Source organism: Eurosta solidaginis, chromosome 4, assembly GCF_040869045.1.
Source record: "Eurosta solidaginis isolate ZX-2024a chromosome 4, ASM4086904v1, whole genome shotgun sequence".
Classification (NCBI taxonomy): Eukaryota; Metazoa; Arthropoda; class Insecta; order Diptera; family Tephritidae; genus Eurosta; species Eurosta solidaginis.
Genome location: NC_090322.1, coordinates 217,972,120 through 217,993,058, shown reverse-complemented (window position 1 = coordinate 217,993,058; position 20,939 = coordinate 217,972,120). Strand labels below are relative to the sequence as shown.

General features: G+C 38.8%; 1 protein-coding gene across 1 annotated transcript in view; it reads left to right on the top strand.

Annotated features, from left to right (window-relative positions):
* LOC137248777 (zinc finger protein 62-like) overlaps nucleotides 1–20,939 on the top strand; it is a 142,651-nt gene that overhangs the window by 34,202 nt on the left and 87,510 nt on the right. Inside the window, exon 7 of the mRNA XM_067779680.1 lies at nucleotides 20,484–20,616. Within this exon, the coding sequence (XP_067635781.1) occupies nucleotides 20,484–20,616 (133 nt within the window). The remainder of the gene's footprint in view (nucleotides 1–20,483; nucleotides 20,617–20,939) is intronic.

Sequence of the window (20,939 nt, the reverse complement as noted above, 5' to 3'; positions counted from 1 at the left end):
TCCTGCGATTCCAGCTGAGATGCCACTGTCGATGTTTGAGCAGTTATTGCAGCCAATATCATGTTCAAGTCGTGCTCGTAACTGTCTGCGATGTTTCGCTTTTCTCTACAATTTTTGTTGTTGTTTCGTCCCCGTCAGGATAAAAGACAAACCCGTCCACATCAATTCCTTGCGACTCCATTACCTCTCGTAGCCGTGCTTGAAGTTCGATCTCATTGCCGGTTGTACTTAATCCACGGTTCTCCTAACTCCTTTTTCAGTTGCTGGATCTTCAATTCACTGAACTTTGCCATGTCCAAGTTGTATTCCCAATCTTCGGAAATTATTCAACAATTCCTCTTCTGACACCAATTGTAGCGAATTTACTTGCAATTCCCCTTATTTGCAATCTTCTGCTGAGTTCGAATCACTAAACTGTTGAATAAATAACTCCAATATTTAATAATGCAAAATGGCCTTTATTAAAGTACTTCACAATAACACTCAAACTTTGCAACTAGCTGGCTTAATAACCAAACTGATTGATAGCTCAAATGAAACTCTACTATTCAAAATAATACTGCTCTTGCGCGCTAGATAGCGTCTTAATCGAACTGATTGATAGCTCAAATCAAACTGAATTCCAGCGCCTCTACACTTGTTGCCTTTTATACTCTTTGATTTCAACGTTCGCATCTTCTAGGCGCTTCCAGAATCTACTAGTCCATCAGCTCTCAAACTTCTCAGCTGTAACTACAATTGCACAATTTTATAGCTTTTCTCATTGCATACTTTCAGGAGTATCTCATATATATGCATGTGTGCATTGACTCTCCGCTGCTCGTATACGTACATGGTACATATGTGTAGACGCAATTATTGTTTCGTTTGCTTTGCATCACAGCGGAAGATTCCTGATGATGATCTCAGATTGAGATCGAAATATCGATAATTAAATACATAATAACAACAAACCGAGTTGTTTTATTTAAAAGAGGCCTAGAGCTCACCAACAGAAAAATATATATATTTATTCATTAACGGCCAATAAACAAATTAATTATGTATTTAAAATATTCCGCATTTCGCTGCTGTTGATGGTTATGTGTCAACTGTTATGTTTGATGAATCGAAAAAAGAGCCAAAGCTAAGCGCATACATACATATTGTTACGAATATTAGCAAAACTAAGGGGTGCTGCTATCTCTAAGCCGATGCTAAGCAGTGACGCGAATTCACATCAATAATTCAATCATTATGTATCTACATAAACGAAACAATAATTGCGTCTATACATATGTACCATGTACGTATACGAGCAGCGGAGAGTCAATGCACAAACTCATGCATATATCTGAGATACTCCTGAAAGTATGCAATGAGAAAAGCTATAAAATTGTGCAATTGTAGTTACAGCTGAGAAGTTTGAGAGCTGATGGACTAGTAGATTCTGGAAGCGCGTAGAAGATGCGAACGTTGAAATCAAAGAGTATAAAAGGCAACAAGTGTAGAGGCGCTGGAATTCAGTTTGATTTGAGCTATCAATCAGTTCGATTAAGACGCTATCTAGCGAGCAAGAGCAGTATTATTTTGAATAGTAGAGTTTCATTTGAGCTATCAATCAGTTTGGTTATTAAGCCAGCTAGTTGCAAAGTTTGAGTGTTATTGTGAAGTACTTTAATAAAGGCCATTTTGCATTATTAAATATTGGAGTTATTTATTCAACAGTTTAGTGATTCGAACTCAGCAGAAGATAGCAAATAAGGGGAATTGCAAGTAAATTCGTTACAATATGTATGTATGCTGACTACTTGCACATTCGCTCCGAAGTATTGGAAGGCAACAGTTAAATCATATGATTACTTAGTGGTTTTCGTTTCGTCATGCACAGTGGCGTAGTGTAAATTCATACTGGTGGGTACGTGGGATGACCCATTTAAATGCAAACCTTGTTGCGGATTGTACATGCCGCCCCCAATGCTGAATCCAGCATGATATGCGAAAACGTAGATTGGGTGACTCCACGGAAGAAAAACTGAAATAGGAAATAGGCATAGTGTGCGTAAAGAAATTGTCATATTAAGTGGAATCGAGTGAGTTGTCTTCATTGGTGGGAATTGGCAATCGGCAAATTTTCGAGATAGAGCGCTTGTATACAGTTTGCGTACGTATAGTAGCAACACGTACTAGCTGGTCTGATCCGGGATGTAGTGCTACAATACGTCCTAACATCCATTGATTTGGTGGTAACCGCTCATCTTTAACTAGCACCAGTTCGTTAACGGCGATGTTCGGTTCCACATTTTTCCATTTAGGTCTCGATTGAAGGTGTGAAAGCCAGTCCGTCGTCCATTTTGACCAAAATTGTTGGACTAAGCGTTGTAATTCAAGATATTGCGCGGAAATAGGTTTAATATCGGAATTCGGTTCCGGTGGGGACAGTAAAGCATGGCCGATTAAAAAATATCCAGGCGTTAGAACAAAAAGATTGTCGGGATCTGCGGTGAGGGGGCACAGTGGTCTCGAATTGAGACAGGCCTCGATGCGAACTAAGACCGTAGATAACTGTTAGTATGTTAAATTAGTACCTCCTACTATACGCTTTAGACGATACTTAATCTATTTGACATTGGCTTCCCAAAGCCCACCAAAATTTGGCGAATGGGGTGGATTGAAGTGCCAGTTGATTTTTTGCTCAGCCAGTTTTGGAATAATTTCGCGTTCGACCTCTTCTCTTAACCGTTGATGGCTCACCTTTAAAATTGCGTCCGCTCCCATAAAATTAGTCCCATAATCGCTGTATAAATCACTACAGAGCCCACGGCGGCCGACAAAACGCTGTAAAGCCCACAAGAAATGTTCAGTTGTCATTCCTGTAACGGCTTCCAAATGAACTGCTTTGATTGCTAGACATATAAATATTGTTATATAGCCCTTGGAGACCGTGTGCCCGCGATATCTGGATGCCTTGATTTCAACGGCTCCTGTGTAGTCCACACCTGTTGCGATAAACGGTCGGCGAGGAGGGTTGATACGCTGTGTAGGTAAATCACCCATCAATTGTGTAGTGGGCCTGGGCTTGTTGCGGAAGCTTCGGATGCAGTGCCGAAGATGGTTCTGTACGGTTTTCCGTGCGTGGATGATCCAAAATTGATGTCGAATATAAGAAAGAGTGAGATGTGCTCCGCCATGCAAAGTGAGGTGATGAGCATGGTCGATTAAAATCTTCGTAAAGTGGTGATTACTCGGCAAAATTATAGGATGCCTTTGACGATACGGTAGCACTGAGTCCTTTAGACGACCTCGTACTCTCAAAATGTTATAGTCATCTAAAAATGGCGTCAAACTGACCAATTTACTTTTATTCGGTAGCTGCTCTTTCTTCCGAATCAGCCTGACCTCGCTTTCAAAAGCTTCCATTTGTACAATTTTGATAATAGCGAATAGACTCAATTGCAGCTCGGTAGAAGTAAGCGGTCCGAATATTGCTTGCATGCCATCCCTTGATTTTGCCTTCAGATTGTGTATAAAACGACCCAACCATGCTGTTATGCGCACAGGCTTGGTATACGAGGAGTATCTGCCTAGAAATGAACTTTCTGTAATAGTCGCATGTACATTCACCTTAAGTACCCTTTCTTCGGTAGCTGTTCGATCTATGTTGGCTTCACTAACACTACCTTGTATCCAGGTGGTTTTGAGCTCTTTTAGCCAAACAGGTCCATTCCACCATAACTGCATATCTGCAAGTTGTTTCGGAGTGAGACCACGAGTTGCAAAATCTGCCGGGTTCTCATTGGTACGTACATGATTCCATTGATTTGATGTAGTAATAGATAAAATTTTGCTTGAACATAAGTTTTCCACTTGTTAATATCACCCTGGATCCAATACAGTACTATCATAGCATCTGTCCAATAAAAAATAGGAACTTTGGTTTGTATACCATTCAGGCTTCTTTGCACCCAACTACCGAGGGTTGTAGCTAAGACCGCCCCACAGGGTTCAACTCGTGGAATGGTAATTACAGATATTGGGGGGACCTTGGTTTTGGCCGCAACCAAATAGGTGTGAATATCACCGGTGTGCAAGTGAACACGAAGATACACCGAAGCGGCGTAAGCTGACGTGGAACCGTCACAAAAAGTATGTAGTTCCATGGATTGAACGTGGTGAGCTGAAAAGCAAACCCAACGTGGAATGGATATGGGGTTCACTTGCAGCAATTCGGAGACGAACTTTTGCCAAACCATACCGATATTAGATGGCAACTCCTCGTCCCAGTGTAAAGCGGTGATCTGACTGTCTTCACGTTGTATCTTCATTATCCATATCTCTTTCAAAATTATCTTGGCTGCAACTGTTACAGGACTTAAAAACCCTAAGGGATCGAACAGACGAGCGATGGTGGACAACACTGAACGTTTCGTCATTGAGGGGTTGATTGCGAAATTTATGGAAAAGGTGAAAGAGTCGCGATTGGGTTGCCAATATAAGCCGAGTGTTTTGAGCGGTAGCGAAGCACCAGATGTTTGGTGTTCAGCTGGTATGGATTGCAACAGCTCGGGCGAATTGCTTGCCCACTTTCTAAGCTCCATGCCACCTGATCGTAAGGCTGAAATCAACTGATCGCGCATAAGTGTCGCCATTTCAATAGAATCGCTTCCGCTGAGGACATTATCCACATAAATGTCATTATGTAAAATATTTTCGGCGAGAGAAAAGCAGTCCCTTTCATCCAGTGCAAGTTGATGTAGTACTCGAATTGCAGTAAAGGGCGCTTATGCTGTGCCAAACGTGACTGTGGTTAGGCAATACTCCTGAACCTGTCCATCTTTATTTCGCCACAGAATTCGTTGGTATTGATAATCGTCGGGATGCATGTCGATGCATCGATACATTTTTTTTATATCGGCTAGAAAACGTACTTATGCATTCGCCACCTTATAATTAGGGCTGGAAGATCGTTCTGTAATGCCGGACCTGTGCAAAGTAGATCGTTCAGCGATCGGCCGTTCGACGTTTTTGAGGAGGCGTCGTAAACGATTCGCACCTTTGTTGTAAGACTCTCGGTTTTAACTACCGCATGGTGCGGTAAGACGCATGAAGTTACAGTAGGTTTGTTGGTTATAGTATAGGTATGATGCTGCTCCTCGCTTGTGAGTGCTGGTACTATTTGGTTTAATGTGAAGTAGCTTTCTATGTCTTCGAAGTATTGATTTCGTAGATTGCAGTCACGTTGCAAACGACGTTCGAGATGGTAAAATCTATTCAATGCAATTTGCTTTGATTTACCTAACGTTTGGTTGGGATCAAATAACGATTTTAACGGTAACCTTACTAAGTATTTGCCATTTCCCTGTCTAGTATGCGTGCTACGAAAGAACTCTTCACACCACTGATCTTGTTCGGATAATTGTGTTTCAGTTGGAACTTGTTCGCTCTCATAGAACTTTTGCACAAGACCCTCCAACTCAATATTATTATGATGGCATCGAACTACAACAGTGGGTGCTGGGTCGGAGTGGATTCTTCCAGATAAAATCCATCCCAAACGAGGGTTTTGTGCTATGGGTTGATCCGGTTTGCCGATTCGAGTTTCTCGCAACATGATCTGTGCTATCATGTCGGCGCCGATAATAATATCAATCCTTTTTGGTTGGTAGTACTGGGGGTCGGCGAGTGGAAGATTGGTTACATGCTCTAAGTGTGGAGGAACAATGGGTTTGCTTGGCAAATGTGCTGTAAGATGCCTTAATACAAACGCGGAGTCAATGCGAGCAGCGAAATTCATGTCCGAGAACGATCGTATGGTACAACTAACGATAGATTTGGTGTGGTTAGATCCAATCGACCCTACTCCACATATTTCAGCAGAGGTAGGGATTTTTTTGAGACCTAAAGTTTGAACTATGTTTTCCGAGATAATGGTTCCCTCGGACCCCTGATCGATGAGGGCGCAAGCTGGTACTGATTGATTGGTGGCGTCGTTGCTTAGTGACACCAAAGCTGTAGCAAGGATTACATGTCGAGGTTGACGTATGGTCGGACGGGCCATATTGCAATGCGAGTAATCTGCTGCTACGTAAGCATGCGCGTTCAGAAGACGCGGTGAAGTATCGGAGACATTCGAGGAGGACGCTGCGGTGCGAGGAAAAGATGTTGGATGTGTTGGGTTGTAACCCGTGGGGTGTGCTGCTCCGCCAGTAGAAAACTGATATGGATTATAATTTGTAGTTGCTATAGAAGGTTGTGGGTTGCAAGGAAAGTGTGGTAGCGTATGATGACGCTTACCACATTGTAAACAGTTCTTGCTGCTGGAGCACTGTCCGCATGAATGAGATTTGCTGAGGCAATTAAGACATAGTTTGATTTTGTCAACTATTGCCTTTCTTTCATAGCAGTCTTTAGAAAGGAATGTTGAACAACGTCTTATAATATGCGTTTCACCGCAAACCCCACAATTGTCTTGTTGAGGCGTACTCCTCTTCTCGGAAGCATGATAACTCTTTACCTTATGACTGGACCGTTATGATTGCTTAGGTGGTTGCATATTAGAATGGTTTTGCGAAGTGCGGTTTTTTGATGATAGAGGAGAGGATATTGCATTCGATGCGATATCGCGGTTTTCGATGGCGTCTATAGCGAAAAGCCGTGTTGTGAGATAGGCTTCCAAATCAGATAAGGTGGGAACATCCGTTTTATTGGCGAGGTGGCGCTCCCATGCTTGATGCGTATCGAATGGTAGCTTAGTGGCTAAATAATGAGCGATCCAATGATCGCACTCCGAAATTGGTAGTTTAAGACGCTTGAATTCGTTAATACAAAGATTGGCCACATCCAGCATTGATTTTATTTCGTCGGATCTCTCTTTAGTGAGAGCCGACAGCTTGTATAGAGTGTTCATGTGATGAGAAAATATTATACGTGGGTTATTATACCTTTTTAGCAGCATCTCCCATGCCGTAGTATAATTAGCTTCAGTGAGTAACATTTGATGAATATCCACGTCCCTGTCCGCTGGAAGCCCCTGCTTCAAGTATTGAAATTTCTGTATAGGCCTGGGCTCAACATTGAGATGAACTAACCGATTGAAAGAGTCATGAAAACCTGGCCATTCTATGAATTTACCAGAAAACGTAGGAATTGGTAAGTGGGGAAATTTAATTGATGACGAACATTTTGTTTGTTGAACTGAGGGTTATGAACTCGCGTTCGGTTCTTGGGGTGAAGGAAATATTTCTTCTTGTTGTTGTGTTATTAAACAACACAGGTCGAAATGCATCTCTTCAAATTTCGCGGCAATATCATTTTTAAGATAGGCGTGCTCCTTTTCAATAAAATAATAGTTTCGTGACTAGCACGGAATTCTTTGTTGAGGTCATCAATCCACTTTATTCGCTGTTGAAAATAGCTCTTTGTTTTCCTTGTGACGGAGTCTTTCTTAAATTTCGCAAAGTTTTTTTCTAGCGAGGTAAACCCGTACATTTGCAATTTTATCAAATCATCGACTTCTACTGGTTCACTCATTTTATTTAAGAACTCCACTTAATATAAACAACTCAATAAATACACACAGTTACCGCCGCTACTTCTGATTTTCGTTCCTCCAGAATACCTTTTGATCTTGTTGTTGCTGTGATAAAATTTTTTTGCTGGTTTGATGTATTGTGAACTTCACGTACTTTTCCGACGTCTCTTGTTATTTTGAAGAAATTTGTTCGAAGATTCCCCTCGTGAGCCACCAAATTATGTATAGTAGAGAACTATTGTATTTGGGGTTCTTCAATCAATATTTTATTTACCAAAATAATACAATTTAAATTCAAATTATGTATTTAAAATATTCCGCACTTCGCTGCTGTTGATGGTTATGTGTCAACTGTTATGTTTGATGAATCGAAAAAAGAGCCAAAGCTAAGCGCATACATACATATGTATGTATCCTGCCTACTTGCACATTCGCTCCGAAGTATTGGAAGACAACAGTTACATCATATGATTACTTAGTGGTTTTCTTTTTGTCATGCACAGTGGCGTAGTGTAAATTCATACTGGTGGGTACGTGGGATGACCCATTTAAATGCAAACCTTGTTGCGGATTGTACAGTATTCATACAAAAAATGTGCTCCAATTAACATTGCGATGTCCTAGGAGAGGAGCAGGTGATCCCACTCTCGCTTTGTTTGTGAGTATTCCATAGAGTACATACGTGAGAGTACTTTCCAAAGTACTTTCACTGTAGTACTCCATGGAGCACCTACAGAGGATCATATGCCAAAGTACTAAAGAGGAATTGTGTCGGAAAGAATTATCGAAGTAAATTTAATTTAAAATGAGAGTAAATGAAGAGGGGCAATACAACTTTTATATTTTATACTACGAATATTCTTATGTTATTTAGCATTTGCGTGAATAAAGAAACTAATATAATATGTATACATAAAACCAGTGCGCTGTTGCATTTTGTATGCAATATTTTACTTTTGGCAACTCTGTTCGATCGTCATCGTGTCGTGATCACTGTCGTTAAAAAACGAGCAATGATCGGCTGATGGTGGTCCGCAAACGCATTGCAAAGGAGTATTGTTAGAGTACTCCAACATGAAGAAAATGGAACATGTAATCCAACAATTTTTGCAGGGATGTTGCATGAACGAAAAATAGTGCGAAGCAAGTTTCACAAAACTCTAGTAGGTCACATTCACTACTCACCCCAGCAGAATGTGTTGAACTACCACTGTCTATATTTGTTATTTAACAATTATTTGTACACTTTTTATTCAGCTAATCTGTTCGGAATTTAAATTTTTACTCTCTAAAACTCCAATCAGTGTATTACGTGTACTTAAATTATGTTAAAAATTGTGTTAAAGTTTGTGGTGTGTTGGAAGTGGCCCACTAAAATTTTGTGAAGCTCCGCTGCTTTCCACTGGAGTTCGCGCATGCATGATCTTCAAAAATATTTGGCAGCAACAACAACAACAGTGAAGCAAGCAGTCAATCAATGTTAGCTTGTACTTCAAGCAGTAAAGGCCGCGGTACAATGAAATTTTTCATATAGATGCGTTTAACACAAGCTTATGCATTCCAATAACAACGCCACAATCAACCAAGATGTTGCGTTTGTAAATATGAATTCAGACTTGGCAATTGAAGTTTATTACGCCTTGCCCATTCACATACAAAATTTCGCGAAGCACTGTTATTAACATTCTCCGTATACAACAAAAATACTTGCTAAACTATTTTGTGTCGTATTCGATTGTTATATTGCAGTTTTTAATTGTGAAAAATGTTAGATTTACCAATTTACCAAGTAGTAAGAAAAATAATTTTACTTGCAAAGTGTGCCAACACCCTTGGCCAAAGCAAATGTCAAATTCTTCTTATGATTTGCTTGGAACAAAATTAAGGAGTTGGCTACTTTTCAATATCAGATGGCGCCAGTGTCGCTCATTCTACCATTCTCCATAAAAATACGTGCAATCTACTCATAATGCATAAGCTTGTGTTAAACTCATCTATATAAAAGTGCTTATGTGTCGGATACACTTTGGCGATAACATTTTTTTGAAAAAAAAAAAATATATTTTTGGGTTTTGAGGAGTATTTTGGTGAAAAAATTTATTTTTTCGCCATTTTTTTTAAGGGTTTCTTCAGAAACGTGCAAAAGTGTTGCCGATGAAAACGAATTTGTCTCATAGTTCCTATCCCACTTAAAATTATGCGATAAAAACGTTGGCATTAACAGTTTTTAAAAAAACAATTTTTTTTGGGACTTGTTTTGGTCGAAATCGATTTTTTTCATTTTCAAGGCTCCAAATCATTTTTTATGTATATGTTTCCGTTAGACCCACCAATAAGTATACCAAAATGATCAGGGAACGAGCTGAGTTGATTTAGCCATGTCCGTCCGTCTGTCGGTTTGTTTGAACGCAAACTAGTCCCTCAATTTTTGAGATATCTGAAAATTGGTAAACAGGCATATTTTGATGGGGGATTTGACATTTGTCGGAATCGACCAGATCGGACCACTATAGCATATACCTCCCGTACAACCGATTGTTCAATAAGAGGGTTTTCGCCATTTCTGCTTCATTTTAACAGCTAGTAACATCAAAGTTTACCACAAGCTTACGTATTGGGCATAGATGGTTGTCTGAAAAAATCGTCAAGATCGGACATATTTATAATATATATCCCATACAACCGACTGTTCAGGAAGAGGATTTTCATCATTTTTGTCGAAATCGATTTTTAGTCCGATTTAAACGATTTTTTCAGACAACCATCTATGCCCAATACGTAAGCTTGTGGTCAAATTTGATGTTGCTAGCTGTTAAAATGAGTCAGAAATGGTGCAGAAATGGCGAAAACCCTCTTGTTGAACAATCGGTTGTATGGGAGGTATATGCTATAGTGGACCGATCCGATCGATTCCGACAAATGACAAATCCCCCATCAAAATATGCCTGCTTGCCAAATTTCATAAAGATATCTCAAAAATTGAGGGACTAGTTTCCGTTCAAACAAACCGACAGACGGACAGACGGACATGGCTAAATCAACTCAGCTCGTCCCCTGATCATTTTGGTATACTTATTGGTGGGTCTAACGGAAAATATAAAATGATTTGGAGCCTTGAAAATGAAAAAGATCGATTTCGACCAAAACAAGTCCCAAAAACCAAAAAAAAAATATTTTTAAAAACTGTTAATTCCAACGTTTTTATCGCATAATTTTAAGTCGGATAGGAACTATGAGACAAATTCGTTTTCATCGGCAACACTTTTGCACGTTTCTGAAGAAACCCTTAAAAAAATGGCGAAAAAACCCAAAAAATATTTTTTTTTTTTTCAAAAAACTGTTATCGCCAAATTTTTTAGCGGACAATTTTGAATCGGACAGGGAGAGTATACATGAAAAATTTAAAATCAAATGAAAATTTTTAAAGTAGGTCATGAAAAAAACCATAAAAAACAAAAAAAAAGTCAAAAAACTCAAATTTTGCATGCTCGAAAATTATTTTTTTGGGTATGCTTAGTGGAACTTTTTTTTTCCTGAGCCCAAAACCTATCGAAAAATCGATGGCGCGATATACTTTCGTCCATGCAAATCAACCCAGCTTACTGTTGATAAAGGCAAATGCAATAATCGCCTAAGCTACATTCTGATCGAAAAATAGAACTTATTTTTTTGGGATTTTTATTTGCTCCAAATATAATTATCATTTTTCGATTTTATTTTTATTTTTGCGCAGATACTTTCATGCAAGTATCTTTGTTGTATATGCATTGCTTTATACGTTTGTTGGTAGAGCGCTTCGTTTGTATGTACATTAAATTTTCGAATATATTAAATATTACTTTACTGAAATCGAATTCTGGAAAAAATAAAATAAATTTCAAGGCGCCATAACCTCCGAAGAAATTTTAGGCCGAGCTTCTCTTCCAATTTGCGTCGTGCTCCTTTTAATTCCTCCAATTTTTGTTTTATTTGAAACAAGTAAGGAAGGCTAAGTTCGGGTGTAACCGAACATTACATACTCAGTTGAGAGCTATGGAGACAAAATAAGGAAAATCACCATGTAGGAAAATGAACCTAGGGTAACCCTGGAATGTGGTTGTATGACATGTGTATCAAATGGAAGGTATTAAAGAGTATTTTGAGAGAGAGTATGCCATAGTTCTATGGATGGACGCCATTTAGGGATATCGCCATAAAGGTGGACCAGGGCTGACTCTAGAATTTGTTTGTACGATATGGGTATGAAATGAAAGGTGCTACTGAGCATTTTAAGAGGGAGTGGTCCTTAGGTCTATCGGTGGACGCCTTTTCGAGATATCGCCATTAAGGTGGGCGAGGGGTGACTCTAGAATGTGTTTGTACGATATGGGTATCAAATGAAAGGTGGTAATGAGTATTTTGAAAAGGAGTGATCCTTAGTTCCATAGGTGAACGCCGTTTAGAGATATCGCCATAAAGGTGGACCAGGGGTGACTCTAGAATGTGTTTGTACGATATGGGAATCAAACGAAAGATGCTACTGAGCATTTTAAGAGGGAGTGGGCATTAGGTCTATAGGTGGACGCCTTTTCGAGATATCGCCATTAGGGTGGGCCAGGGGTGACTCTAGAATGTTTGTACGATATGGGTATCAAACGAAAAGTGTTTCTGAGCATTTTAAGAGGGAGTGGGCATTAGGTCTATAGGTTGACGCCTTTTTGAAATATCGCCATTAGGGGGGGCCAGGGGTGACTCTAGAATGTGTTTGTACGATATGGGTATCAAATGAAAGGTGGTAATGAGTATTTTAAAAGGGAGTAATCCTTAGTTCTACAGGTGGACGCCTTTTCGAGATATCGCCATAAAGGTGGACCAAGGGTGACTCTAGAATGTTTGTACGATATGGGTATCAAACGAAAGGTGTTACTGAGCATTTTAAGAGGGAGTGGGCATGAGGTCTATAGGTGGACGCCTTTTCGAGATATCGCCATTAGGGTGGGCCAGGGGTGACTCTAGAATGTGTTTGTACGATATGGGTATCAAACGAAAGGTGTTACTGAGCATTTTAAGAGGGAGTGGGCATTAGGTCTATAGGTGGACGCCTTTTCGAGATATCGCCATTAGGGTGGGCCAGGGGTGACTCTAGAATATGGGGTGACTCTAGAATATTTGTACGATATGGGTATCAAACGAAAGGTGTTACTGAGCATTTTAAGAGGGAGTGGGCATTAGGTCTATAGGTGGACGCATTTTCGAGATATCGCCATTAGGGTGGGCCAGGGGTGACTCTAGAATGTGTTTGTACGATATGGGTATCAAATGAAAGGAGGTAATGAGTATTTTAAAAGGGAGTAATCCTTAGTTCTATAGGTGGACGCCTTTTCGAGATATCGCCATAAAGGTGGACCAAGGGTGACTCTAGAATGTTTGTACGATATGGGTATCAAACGAAAGGTGTTACTGAGCATTTTAAGAGGGAGTGGGCATTAGGCCTATAGGTGGACGCCTTTTCGAGATATCGCCATTAGGGTGGGCCAGGGTGACTCTAGAATGTGTTTGAACGATACGGGTATCAAATGAAAGGTGGTAATGAGTATTTTAAAAGGGAGTAATCCTTAGTTCTATAGGTGGACGCCTTTTCGAGATATCGCCATTAGGGTGGGCCAGGGGTGACTCTAGAATGTTTGTACGATACGGGTATCAAACGAAAGGTGTTACTGAGCATTTTAAGAGGGAGTGGCATTAGGTCTATAGGTGGACGCCTTTTCGAGATATCGCCATTAGGGTGGGCCAGGGGTGACTCTAGAATGTTTGTACGATATGGGTATTAAACGAAAGGTGTTACTGAGCATTTTAAGAGGGAGTGGACATTAGGTCTATAGGTGGACGCCTTTTCGAGATATCGCCATTAGGGTGGGCCAGTTGTGACTCTAGAATGTTTGTACGATATGGGTATCAAACGAAAGGTGTTACTGAGAATTTTAAGAGGGAGTGGGCATTAGGTCTATAGGTGGACACCTTTTCGAGATATCGCCATTAGGGTGGGCCAGGGGTGACTCTAGAATGTGTTTGTACGATATGGATATCAAATTAAAGGTATTAATGAGGGTTTTAAAAGCGAGTGGCCCTTAGATGTATATGTGAAGGCGTTCTCGCGATATCGACCAAAATGTGGACCAGGTGATCCAGAAAATCATCTGTCGGGTACTGCTAATTTATTTATATATGCAATACCACTAACAGTATTCCTGCCAAGATTCCAAGGTCTGTTGATTTCGCCTTGTAGAACTTTTTCATTTTCTTCTACTTAATATGGTAGGTGTCACACCCATTTTACAAAGTTTTTTCCAAAGTTATATTTTGCGTCAATAAACCAATCCAGTTACCACGTTTCATCCCTTTTTTCGTATTTGGTATAGAATTATGGCATTTTTTTTCATTTTTCGTAATTTTCGATATCGATAAAGTGGGCGTGGTTATGGTCGAATTTCGGCCATTTTTTATACCAACATAAAGTAAGTTCAGATAAGTACGTGGACTAAGTTTAGTAAAGATATATCGGTTTTTGCTCAAGTTATCGTGTTAATGGCCGAGCGGAAGGACAGACGGTGGACTGTGTATAAAAACTGGGCGTGGCTTCCACCGACTTCGCCCATTTTCACAGAGAACAGTTACGTCATAGAATCTATGCCCCTACCAAATTTGAGAAGGATTGGTAAATTTTTGTTCGACTTATGGCATTAAAAGTATTCTAGACAAACTAAATGAAAATGGGCGGAGCCACGCCCATTTTGAAATTACTTTTATTTTTGTATTTTGTTGCATCATATCATTACTGGAGTTGAATTTTGACTTAATTTACTTATATACAGTAAAGGTATTAAATTTTTTGTTAAAATTTGAATTTTAAAAAATTTTTTTTTAAAAAGTGGGCGTGTTCTTCATCCAATTTTGCTAATTTTTATTTAGCACATATATAGTAATAGTAGTAACGTTCGTGCCAAATTTCATCATGATATCTTCAACCACTGCCAAATTACAGCTTGCAAAACTTTTAAATTACCTTCTTGTAAAAGTGGGCGGTGCCACGCCCGTTGTCCAAAATCTTACTAATTTTCTATTCTGCGTCATAACGTCAACCCATCTACCAAGTTTCATCGCTTTATCCGCCTTTGGCAATGAATTATCGCATTTTTTCGGTTTTTCGAAATTTTCGATATCGAAAAAGTGGGCGTGGTTATAGTCCGATAAAGTTCATTTTAAATAGCGATCTGAGATGAGTGCCCAGGAATCTACATACCAAATTTCATCAAGATACCTCAAAATTTACTCAAGTTATCGTGTTAACGGACAGACGGACGGTCGGACGGACGGACGGACATGGCTCAATCATTTTTTTTTCGATACTGATGATTTTGATATATGGAAGTCTATATCTATCTCGATTCCTTTATACCTGTACAACCAACCGTTATCCAATCAAAGTTAATATACTCTGTGAGCTCTGCTCAACTGAGTATAAAATTATGGTTTATAAATTTTTGATGTTGCTTTGCCGAGCTTGTCTTCCAATTTGCGTCGTGCTCCTTCTAATTTCTCCTATTTTTTTATACTCAGTTGAGCAGATCTCACAGAGTATATTAACTTTGATTGCATAACGGTTGGTTGTACAGGTATAAAGGAATCGAGATAGATATAGACATCCATATATCAAAATCATCAGTATCGAAAAAAAATTCTATTGAGCCATGTCCGTCCGTCGGTCCGTCCGTCTGTCCGTTAACACGATAACTTGAGTAAAATTAGAGGTATCGTGATGACATTTGGTATGTAGGTTCCTGGGCACTCATCTCAGATCGCTATTTAAAATGAACGATATCGGACAGTAACCACGCCCACTTTTTCGATATCGAAAATTTGGAAAAATCGAAAAAGTGCGATAATTCATTACCAAATACGCATTAAGCGATGAAACTTGGTAGGTTGAGCTTATGACGCAGAATAGAAAACTAGTAAAATTTTGGACAATGGGCGTGGCACCGCCCACTTTTAAATGAAGGTAATTTAGAAGTTTTGCAAGCTATAATTTGGCAGTCGTTGAAGATATCATGATGAAATTTGGCAGGAACGTTACTCTTATTACTTTATGTCTGCTTAATAAAAATTAGCAAAATCGAAGAACGACCACGCCCACTTTTTAAAAAAAAATGTTTTTTTTAATTCAAATTTTAAAAGAAATGTTAATATCTTTACAGCATATAAGTAAATTATGCCAACATTCAACTCCAGTAATGATATGGTGCAACAAAATACAAAAATAAAAGAAAATTTCAAAATGGGCGTGGCTGCGCCCTTTTTCATTTAATTTGTCTAGGATGCTTTTAATGCCATAAGTCGAACAAAAATTCACCAATCCTTGTGAAATTTGGTAGAGGCTTAGCTCCGAGGACGATAACTGTTTTCTGTGAAAAAGGGTGAAATCGGTTGAAGCCACGCCCAGTTTTTATACACAGTCGATCGTCTGTCCTTCCGCTCGTCCGTTAACACGATAACTTGAGCAAAAATCGATATATCTTTACTAAACTCAGTTCACGTACTTATCTGAACTCACTTTGTATTGGTGTAAAAAATGGCCGAAATCCGACTATGACCACGCCCACTTTTTCGATATCGAAAATTACGAAAAATGAAAAAAATGCCATAATTATATACCAAATACAAAAAAAGGAATGAAACATGGTAATTTTATTGGTCTATTGACGCAAAATATAACTTTAGAAAAAAACTTGGTAAAATGGGTGTGACACCTACCATATTAAGTTGAAGAAAATGAAAAAGTTTTGCAGGGCGAAATCAAAAGCCCTTGGAATCTTGGAAGGAATACTGTACGTGGTATTACATATATAAATAAATTAGCGGTACCCGACAGATGATGTTCTGGATCACCCTGGTCCACATTTTGGTAGATATCTCGAAAACGCCTTCATATATACAACTAAGGGCCACTCCCTTTTAAAACCCTCATTAATACCTTTAATTTGATACCCATATCGTACAAACACATTCTAGAGTCACCCCTGGTCAACGTTTATGGCGATATCTCTAAAAGGCATCCACATATAGAACTAAGGCCCACTCCTCTTTAAAATACTCATTAACACCTTTCATTTGATACCCATATCGTACAAACAAATTCTAGAGTCACCCCTGGTCCACCTTCATGTCGATATTTCGAAAAGGCATCCACCTATAGAACTAAGGCCCACTCCCTTTTAAAATACTCATTAACACCTTTCATTTGATACCCATATCGTATAAACAAATTCTAGAGTCACCCCTGGTCCACCTTTATGTCGATATCTCGAAAAGGCGTCCACCTATAGAACTAAGGCCCACGCCCTTTTAAAATACTCATTAACACCTTTCATTTGATACCCATATCGTACAAAAACATTCTAGAGTCACCCCTGGCCCACCTTTATGGCGATATCTCGAAAAGGCATCCACCTAGAGAACTAAGGCCCACTCCCTTTTAAAATACTCGTTAACACCTTTCATTTGATACCCATATCGTATAAACAAATTCTAGAGTCACCCCTGGTCCACCTTTATGTCGATATCTCGAAAAGGCGTCCACCTATAGAACTAAGGCCCACGCCCTTTTAAAATACTCATTAACACCTTTCATTTGATACCCATATCGTACAAACAAATTCTAGAGTCACCCCTGGTCCACCTTTATGGCGATATCTCGAAAGGGCATCCACCTATAGATCTAAGGCCCACTCCCTTTTAAAATACTCGTTAACACCTTTCATTTGATACCCATATCGTTCAAACAAATTCTAAAGTCACCCTGGTCTACCTTTATGGAGATATCTCGAAAAGGCGTCCACCTATAGAACTAAGACCCACGCCCTTTTAAAATACTCATTAACACTTTTCATTTGATACCCATATCGTACAAACAAATTCTAGAGTAACCCCTGGTCCACCTTTATGGCGATATCTCGAAAAGGCGTCAACCTATAGAACCAAGGCCCACACCCTTTTAAAATACTCATTAACACCTTTCATTTGATACCCATTTTGTACAAACGCATTCTAGAGTCACCCCTGGTCCACGTTTATGACGATATCCCGAAAAGGCGTCCACCCATAGAACAAAGGCCCACTCCCTTTTAAAACACTTATTACACTTTTCGTTTGACACCCATATTGTACAAACACATTCTAGAGTCAACCCAGGTCCACTTTTTTAACGATATTCCGAAATGCGTCCACCTATATAACTTAGGCCCACTCCCTTTTAAAATACTCATTAACACCTTTCATTTGATACCCATATAGTACAAACAAATTCTATAGTCACCCCTGGTCCACGTTTATGGCGATATCTCGAAAAGGCGTCCACATATAGAACTAAGGCCCACGCCCTCTTAAAATACTCATTAACACCTTTCATTTGATACTCATATCGTACAAACAAATTTTAGAGTCACCCCTGGTCTATCTTTATGGCAATATCTCGAAAAGGCGTACATCTATAGAACTTAGGCCCACGCTCTTTTAAAATACTCATTAATACCTTTTATTTGATACCCATATCGTAAAAATAAATTCTGGAGTCGCCCCTGGTCCACCTTTATGGCGATATCTCGAAAAGACGTCCACCTATAGAACTTAGGCCCACTCCCTTTTAAAATTATCATTAACACATTTCATTTGATACCCATATCGTACAAACAAATTCTCGAGTCAGGCATGGTCCACCTTTATGGCGATATCCCTAAATGGCGTCCATCTATAGATCTATGACCCACTTCCTCTTAAAATACTCTTTAATACCTTCCATTTGATACACATGTCATACAAACACATTCCAGGGTTACCCTAGGTTCCTTTTACAACATGGTGATTTCCCTTACTTTGTCTCCACAGCTCTCAACTGAGTATGTAATGTTCGGTTACACCCGAACTTAGCCTTCCTTACTTGTTTTTTTTCTATTTGAAAAAAATGGTTTATAAATTTTTGATGTTACTTTGCCTAGGGTTTGAACCCAAGATCATCGGTGTGGTAGGCCGAACTCGCTTCCACCACACCACGGCTGCCGCCGATTTTGGTTAATTTAGGCCCGGTTTTTCAGTACAAGTTCAACTCAGTTTGTCAGTTAAACTACGCTTAAACTTATTCTGCAGTTTTTTAGTTTACTTTAACTGATGTTTAATCTGAGCTTAAGCGGCCGATCTGGTAGGGTTAAACTCTAGTTAACCTATCGGTGATTTTCGTTCGTTCGAAATGGCGTCGAATATACCCAACAAGCATTTGGGTTTGAGTACCATTAGAGCTCATGTTGATAACTAGGCATACTTCTAAAATCTCATAAGTTGTTTCGAAACAGTGGCTTAACTCGAGAATCATAGCATACTCAGCAAAAGAGGGAATTTTTTATAAAGCAAAAAATCCTTATTACTTAAGTTGAAAAAATTTAATTAACAACTTGTGGATCTCTAACTGGACTCAAACGTAAGATTCCATACCACAGTATTTTCACGAAAATAAAATGAAATATATATAATTTATAATAAAATAAATAAATGTGAGGCGCGATAACCTCCGAAGAGATTTTGGGCCGAGCTTCTCTTCCAATTTGCGTCGTGTTCCTTTTAACTTTTCCCACAAATTGGCGGGAGGGGACCTACTTGTTTTATGCCGACTCCGAACGGCATCTGCAAGGCAGATGAGTTTTCCCGGAGAGATTTTCATGACAGAAATACAAACGGAGTGCTTGCCAAACACTGCCGAGGGGCAACCCCGCTCAGAAAAACTATATACTATTTGAAAAGCCTTGTTTATAAAATTTTGATATAGCTTTACCCAGCGGCCGCCTCTATAATTTATTTTTGATTACTTACGCTTCATTGCTGCTATCATCCAGGGGGTCAATTCCCTAACTGTGAAAAACTGAAAAATTTACACTTATTGACAACTCATTTGCACACAATTGGTTTTGGGTTTCTTGCCATATCCATAACCTAAAAATATTTGAGTTGGTGAATTTAATACCTTTTTGTAGATTTTATTCGTTGTTTTGGATACGTTATGACTAAGAGACTTATTTTTTGTGGAATATGTTTTAAATTTTTGCGTTTTGTTCATTTTTATGAAATTTTCACGATTTTTAGGTTTAGGCACCATTAAACGATCACATTGGAGATGGATATGGATATGGGTATGGTTACGACTATGGCGTTAGGGTTAGGAAGTTTAATTATATTATCTAGATAATAAAAAGACCAATGCTGCCGCACAAAAAAGCATACCCCAAAGGCGGCCTTAAAATATGACTGAAAAACTGCCCAGTAGTTTAACTGGAGTTTAAATTTGACTAGTGTTTAAGCAAACTTAGTTTAAGCTTAGCTTAACCAACTACTGAGAAACTGGGCCTAGTAAATCTAGCTAATATTTCATTACATAACCTGGCTGCCGCGTGCCCTAGTACAAAACGAAACAATTTCCCAATTAAGTTATTTCGATATAACTAGTTATACTAAAGCTTATTCAAATCGCGTCGTCATAGTAAATAATATATAATACCCAATTATGCTGATAAAAAGACCGTAAACTGAAAGGCTACTTTTTCTCTGCAAGATACCAAAATGTTAAATTATAATATTATATGCATAAAATATTTTTTAAATCCAAAAACATTCGGCCAATTCACAAGAGTGTCGTATTCATGTAAAATTTTAAGATTTGAGTTGTTTTCATGGTTTGCAACATACAATTTGATTAAAACATAGCACATAGCCGAATAGGAATCCAGCCGGATATTGGCAAGTATTCATCATACAACCGGATAGCTGAAAAAGAGCCGGATAGCAGTGGTCCTAGACTTTTCTATTTTATTTCAATGTATGCTCCACTATTAATAAGATCACTGCTGTATTTGAAATACATTCATATTTATATATATTATCTTATCATTTATAGATTTCGAACACATATTTTGCGTATGCATGACATGACCATGACTGATGTAGAATATCGCGCTATGTTCAAAGCGAATACTGGCCGGAATCCATGTGTAAAAACCTTGGATGAATTACAATTAGAGGCAAAAATATAGAAGTTGAATGAAGACCAACAACAACAACCGAAAATGCACATATGTATTTATATGTAGTACACAACTAAAAGTGTTTATTAAAAAACCCGCTATTCGTCCGTTTTTTTTCGTCCGAAAAGAAGAATACTGAAAAAAAACAGTAAAAAAAATTTTCAGACGATAATTAATGTTATTATATACCATTAGTTCAGTAAAACACTTTTTAATAAATAATGATCTGAACAAAATCCTTTTAAATGTAAGGCTTAAATTTATTTGCTTGCTGGGCTTTATCCCCTGTTTAAAACAAAATCCGTGCTATTTTAACGCGTATGTATATA